The sequence below is a fragment of the Drosophila navojoa genome, chromosome 3 (genome assembly GCF_054131105.1).
Source record: "Drosophila navojoa isolate 15081-1374.11 chromosome 3, UAZ_NAV_1.0, whole genome shotgun sequence".
NCBI classification, from domain to species: domain Eukaryota; kingdom Metazoa; phylum Arthropoda; class Insecta; order Diptera; family Drosophilidae; genus Drosophila; species Drosophila navojoa.
In genome coordinates this window covers 7,339,424-7,345,799 of record NC_142891.1, presented here as the reverse complement: position 1 = coordinate 7,345,799, position 6,376 = coordinate 7,339,424, and the positions used below count along the sequence as shown (strand labels likewise).

General features: G+C 39.9%; 1 protein-coding gene across 1 annotated transcript; it reads right to left on the bottom strand.

Moving 5' to 3' along the window:
• Window positions 1-1,757: 1,757 nt before the first annotated feature.
• LOC115564819 (proteasome subunit alpha type-1) lies at window positions 1,758-2,850 on the bottom strand. The gene has a single exon (XM_030389540.2). The coding sequence runs from the start codon at window positions 2,710-2,712 to the stop codon at window positions 1,825-1,827; it is 888 nt and encodes a 295-aa protein (XP_030245400.1). The 5' UTR covers window positions 2,713-2,850; the 3' UTR covers window positions 1,758-1,824.
• Between the last annotated feature and the right edge of the window lie 3,526 nt (window positions 2,851-6,376).

Genomic DNA, 6,376 nt, shown 5'->3' with positions numbered 1-6,376 from the left:
TTAAATTTTACGGTAATATACATATATTTTTTAAAGAAAAGATATAATATAATATTTTGTATTTACCAGTAAGTTGACTAGTTATTTTTTGTTCTTTATTGTTTAGACATATTGAAAATAAACCATAAATTTAAAAGATAAGAAAAAACAAGTTACTATTTCAGAAACTGCTCACTTTGCTGTCTTCCGTGACGTCTTCTTCTTCTCTACTGTTAAATTGCGGTTAAGTTTTTGATGGCAGTTCGCAGAGCACAGACAAAGACACACACACACACACACACACAGGCACCGACAGAGTCACAAGCAGACAGCCAAAATAACTTTACGGTAAATTTGCGTGCTCAAGGACATTTCTCAGCTGCTGTCTGCTGTCTGCTGTCTCCTGTCTGTCCCGCCTACAAATGCGCCCCCTCGCATTACCCGCATTTGGCCGCCTTAAACACTTTGTTCAACTTTTATTAACCCATATGCTTTAAAGCTCATTTCACAGTGTTATGGCCGCGTTTCGGCTAGTGGGCGAGTGGGCGTGCCTGCCAGTCAGCCATTTTTGCGCTTTTGCGAAAAGTTTTTCGCAGATTCTGTCTCAAATGTGTTTATTCAAATGCAGGCAGACATTTTAATTGGCTCATTAAATGGCCAAATAAAAGTTGCGTTTTAGCGGTTTTATAGCTAACATGCGTAGCCAGAACCAAAAATTGCCATGTCTGTGTTCTCTCAAACATCCTGAATTTAAGTGGCATTTTTATGGGCGAATAACAGTTGAACTACACTTTGTTGCCTTAAAACTTTAAGTGGAGAATCAAGTTTTTGTATAATAAAATCGTTTTTATTTTTAGATTGTTTTCAACAGACCTCATTTAATTGTTGGTGTAATGCTGCTTCTACAATTTTTATTTAGATTATAAAGTCGCCATAGATCAGAAATTAAAATGTATTGTGCCATTCTATAAGCTATATACAACATTTGTTAATTTAATTTTACCTTACATTTTCGCGCTGTGTACCACAAAGAAAAACTTTTTCTGCGATTGAAACATTCTTTGAAAGACAGAAAAAGAAAAGAATTATACTCGCACGGAATTTTCGGGCACAGGCGCAACACTACCGACCTCAACGACAGACGCACACTGACTAAATCGTTTCCTGAAGATCTCTCGACGCAATGCTTTCGGCTGAGTAACTGAGGAGTTAGAGCGAGGCTCTGATTGTCTACAGCGGGTGCTATTTAACTGCTGCACCAATACAGCGAATAACAAAATGTCCTCTCCCACTCACACTTTCTACAACGAGCGCATCAACATTGCAATACTCGCTCTCTCAACAGCTGCAAGCTGAAGCTTTCATTTCACATATACTAATGCAATACACTTCGCACTACTCATTTCTTTTTTGAGCTGCGACAAACACCAATCTCTAACAACAACTAACACATGTACACTGTCTTGTCTTTTCTCTTCTCCCTTTATTTCCAAGCAAACTGTTAAATAAGAATTGCTGGCTTTGTCTTTTAACAGTGATCCGCGCTCTGGATAAGTGTGCTTTGTTAGTTCTCTGTTTGTGGTAAGCAGTCTGTAAACTGCTTTCTCTCTCTCTCTCTGTTCATCCACGCTCTGGATAAATGCGCTATGTTAGTCCCTTTGTTTGTAACAGCAGTCTGTAACCTGCACTGTTTATATATGTATGTATAATCTGCTCTCTCTGTAGTGGCGCAGAATATAAGTATGTAAATTATAGCATACATCCGAATACTCTGTTCATTTTCATTAACGCAAAATTTTAACAAACTTTATTTACTAAGTGCTCAAAAACAGGAAGTCAGGAAGTTTAACTGGATTTCTTATTGTCGACTTGATTTTTGGATGTCTTTGGCGTCACACTCAAATTCGGTTGTGAATTTGTTTCAGTTCGCGGTGCTGATGGACCCGGTGCACTATCAGCTGTACTCGCCGCAGAGCTGTCGAATTCCTTAAGAGTTTCCGGAAACCAGGAGAGATCGGAAGTATCTGGGGGCTTGCATGTCTTCTGATACGACAAGCTTTCCACAGGAGTCAGTATCTTGAAGGGTTGGTCCTTGCCCACGATGCCAATGGACAGCTTCAATGGCTCATCGATCGAAGCGGCATAGCTCATTGCCTGAATGCCATGGCAGATTAGTTCGTCATTGGAGCAGAGCTGGAAATTGTCCTGGTGCTTCATTAGGTAAGTGCGTGCGCCCTGCGACCTATTCCCAATGGCCATGGCCTTGCAATTAAACACGTTCGCCGAGGGCATTACCTGGTACAAGTGACTCCCCTTGTCATCGTAGCCCGCCAGCAGGAGGCCCACGCCAAGAGGCCGACGATCGTAGCGCTGGGTGCTGATCTGCATCTTGTTGCCCAGGTTGTTGACCAGACGTTGAATCGGATAGAGTGAGCCATACGTGTGCTTGTAGGTATGGCACTCGGTGCGCAGATATGTGCCCAAGACGCGGGCGTCCGCCGTGATGCCCGCTATGCAGATGCCCACATGCTGATCGATGGAAGTGATCTTGGGCTGGCTGAGGCCCATCTCGATCGTTGGCTTAGAGAGACCCACGACAACAGCGAAATCCTTCGATTTCAGGCCAACGCACGCTGTGCCGAGACTGACAGCCTCCATGGCGTACTCCACTTGGAAGAGCCGACCCTGAGGACTCCACACGGTGACATCATTATCGTACTGGCCACGAAACATTCTCTTTGGAAATTATATGTGAATATATGGGTATGTTAACAAAAGCACCAAAATATTAAATTTATTCTATTATTTATTTTCTAAATTATATACAATACAGTTCGTACATATAATAAATTATTATATAAGCTGAAGTTAGAGTAGAAGCTACCTATATGTATGCTTATGTATATTTTTTTATGCATATGTCCATATATAAAGTTTACTTTGATTTCATTTATCTCAATAGGAGTATGATTGAAATTGAGTGAAAGCTAAATTAAAAGCTTTATACATACACATAGTTAAGTTATCCGCGCTTATCCACAGAGTAAACATACATAAATGTGTTGCTGTGCCACTGTTAAACGACACACTAGCACTCAATCGTGTTGCTGTGCATGCAGTGCGAACAGTTCAATGTGAGAGTGGGATGGCTAGCTGCATTGCGTCAACTACTTAAAAGGGAAGCAGCATTTCGCACTCTTCATGCGTAATTTGAAAGGTGGAGAAATTGGTCTGTAAGTGTGTTAGTCGGTGTGCAGTGAACGCTAATTAAATACTAAAATATGTATATGTGTGTGTGCTTGTATACTCGTGAAAATACAAATGTACATATGTACATACATACATATGTCAGATTTAATACCAAAATTAATGCGTTTCAAAATATTTTATATTGCTCTCATACAAATATGTAATTCAATAAATAATTAATTTTGCATCACAAACTTATAAAAAAGTGTTTCTATTATTATTTTCGTCGGCATTTAAATAATTGAGTTTAATTTTAGAAATAATTAAAATTCTTAAGCAAAGCACAAAGCTTGCTTCACATACACACAAAACTGTAATTGCGGCAAAAGGTCAACAAGTTTATCCGGAACCCATAAACTGACGCACACATACACAAACAAACACACACAGAAAGCATTTGTCACCGTATTTTTCGCACAATAAAATTGCGGCACAGTTTTATACACATGGGTTAAATTTCCGGCTGGCAAACAAAAAGGCTTAGCCAGACGAAAACTTGCACAAAAAGCGCTAAAATAAACACATTATTCACACTCACACACACACACACGAACATATTTACACATACACAACAGGCAATGGTCGTGTAAAGCTCGCGCCTTCCGCTTAACATTTTCAGGGAGCGACGAGTCGGTTCGCGTCGCGTCGCATTTGCATTAATTTCATTTAGGAAATGCGTTGGGCGCAAAAACTTATAAAATCACATAAGACGTTTGTCAGCGCTGCGCAATAACTGGGTTTAGCGAACTGGTTCACTGTTTTATCATCCTTTTACACATATCAGAACTTGTGCATAATGAGTTAAAAATAAGCTAAGCTTACAATGAAAAGCTTCAACTTTACAAATTCTAATTATAAACTGTCTGTATAATATGTACACACATACATACGTATGTATGCATATAGTAGCTGTGTAATATGTCATGGAAATTCTCTGTGCATTTTATGTTGTTTTGGCCGGATGCTTGGAGCATGACAGATAACTTATTTGCTTCTCGTAACGCCCTTGCCAGCTTATGCTTTCAATTCTGTTTCAAAGTTGAGAGATTAACAGTCAAGTGGCAACTCATCCTCATACTCGGAGTGTAATGCTTTTGATCCCGTTATCTTAGTTTCGCATGCAGCCGAGAGTGCTTATGCAAGGTCAAGTGGTGTGAGTGCGTTGACTATACGAAGAGATACAAATCTAGTTGTGTGGTATATATGTATGTACTTGGCTGTTTTTGCATAAGAGCCAAAGCCGGTAAAGAAGATTTAGTCAATGGCAATCGAGTTGGTGGACGTCGCAGTTTGTGAAAAAGTATAAGATCTGCACATAAAAATGTGAACATATTATAAGAAATTTAATCACGTTGATCCCAAAATAGATCAGGCAAAGAATGATGCGCTTCCAAAATAAGTAAATGTTAGGAAATGCAGCGCTGTAAATACACAGTGTAAAGTTGAGCGCATAAGTTATCCGCACTTATCCAGAGAGTGAAGATTCTGTTAAATGGTGTGTGTGTGTGTGTGGGCTGTGAGAGAGCTAGTTAAAATGGCAAAATACAGGGGGAGTGTATCTTAATATCCATGGCATTAGTTGTGAGAGTAAGTAGTGCAAGCAGAAATATTTCTGTAGAAAAATGTTGTCTCACTCTGCGAAGGTATTAGATCGAGCACAATTAAATATTTATTAGGAACATTTTTTTTTTATTGAATTGAATTCATTTATTGCGGCTTCTGTCTTCGACTCTATAGCGCAGTCATCGTTAAGCCTTAACCTAGATTATGGGCTAGAAGCCAGTAGGAACTAGTTCATTTTTGGCTGGCCTAAAAATAATTGTATCGCAACACTGTTTGGCTTTTACATTAGAAAAGTTACTTGTACGCCCGATCCCCCAGACAGCTGGAAAAGTTGGCAACAGCACTTTATGAAAATTCTAACACTTTGACATTTATTTGAAAGTGGTTTCACTCAACACTTCCACGCTCCACGCGCGCGTTTATATAATTAGTTTTAATTGTAGCCGGGCTTTGAGCCAATTGTTTGACAGATTTGCTGCACTCACTACAGGTCGTTCGCTTGTGCGAGCTCCTCCCGAAAACCAAGCAATAAATTTTCATTATCCTGCCAGAGGCTTTCTATAATGTGCTTGGATGTCGCATTTGTTTCGCTGTGGGGAAGGAAAGCTTTAAGTGTGCCGATGGATGGAAGCTTTAATTGATATCCAAGCCAAATTGAATTATCAAATTCAGAAGTGTTACAAATGCTCTTCTGGTTAACTGATTGACAGCTCTATTAAAATTTAAGTTGAGATAATTGTGAGAAATTTCAAATTGAAACTTGATTTAATTAAGTCCTTGACATTGAAAATGAATTGCCAATGGGAAATCTTTGAAATCTGATTACGAAGAAAATGTGGGATCTATTATAATTTAATTGAATTAAATTCTGAAATGCAATGGAAATCGTTTTCAAATGCTAAATTTTATTTGAATTTACGTCCATTTCTAGCTAATGTCCAAGAACGGCTGCAGTAATCGAATCAGTAATCGCCCCTATCGATAGTCAGCTGCGCAATCTGTCCTCTTTTATAGTTAATTATCCGCAAATGTATCTCGATTTTCTCAATTGCTGTAACGTTTGCAGCAGCTTCCCCCAAATTGCGAACTAATTTTTACCAAAATGAAAACAACACGCCGCGCAGTGGGGCGAGCCATGGGGGTCCGCCCATCTGTCTGCCCCTTGACGCCTTCATAAATTAAACTGGGCAACATGCCGCAATGATGCCGCAGCGTGGGGCGCCGCAAATCGCACGCAGCGCGTTGGCAATTTGCATGAGATGCCATTTTTCAGAGGGCGTTGAATACATTTTTGTTGTTTTTACTTCGCTTCTGGATTAATTTTTTTTTTCGCCTTTCGCTGGCGGCTTCTGCTGCTGCTGCTGCTGCTGCTACTGCAGGCTGCGCGCGTCCAAAATGTATGCAATGGAATCCATTAAAGAGCCACATTATGCGCACATTTTGATGCCGAAATACCGTTGATGTCGGCATCAAAAATCCTCACTCTCTCTCTATCTCGCTCTCTCTATCTCCACTTTCATCCCCTCTCACTCTACAGTTCCCAGCTGATTGCCATTAAAAGTTGTGAAGCGTAAAATCCGTTTTC

Coding starts and splice junctions, on each gene's coding strand:
- LOC115564819 (XM_030389540.2), bottom strand. CDS start 2,712: ATGTTTCGTGGCCAGTACGATAATGATGTCACCGTGTGGAGTCCTCAG.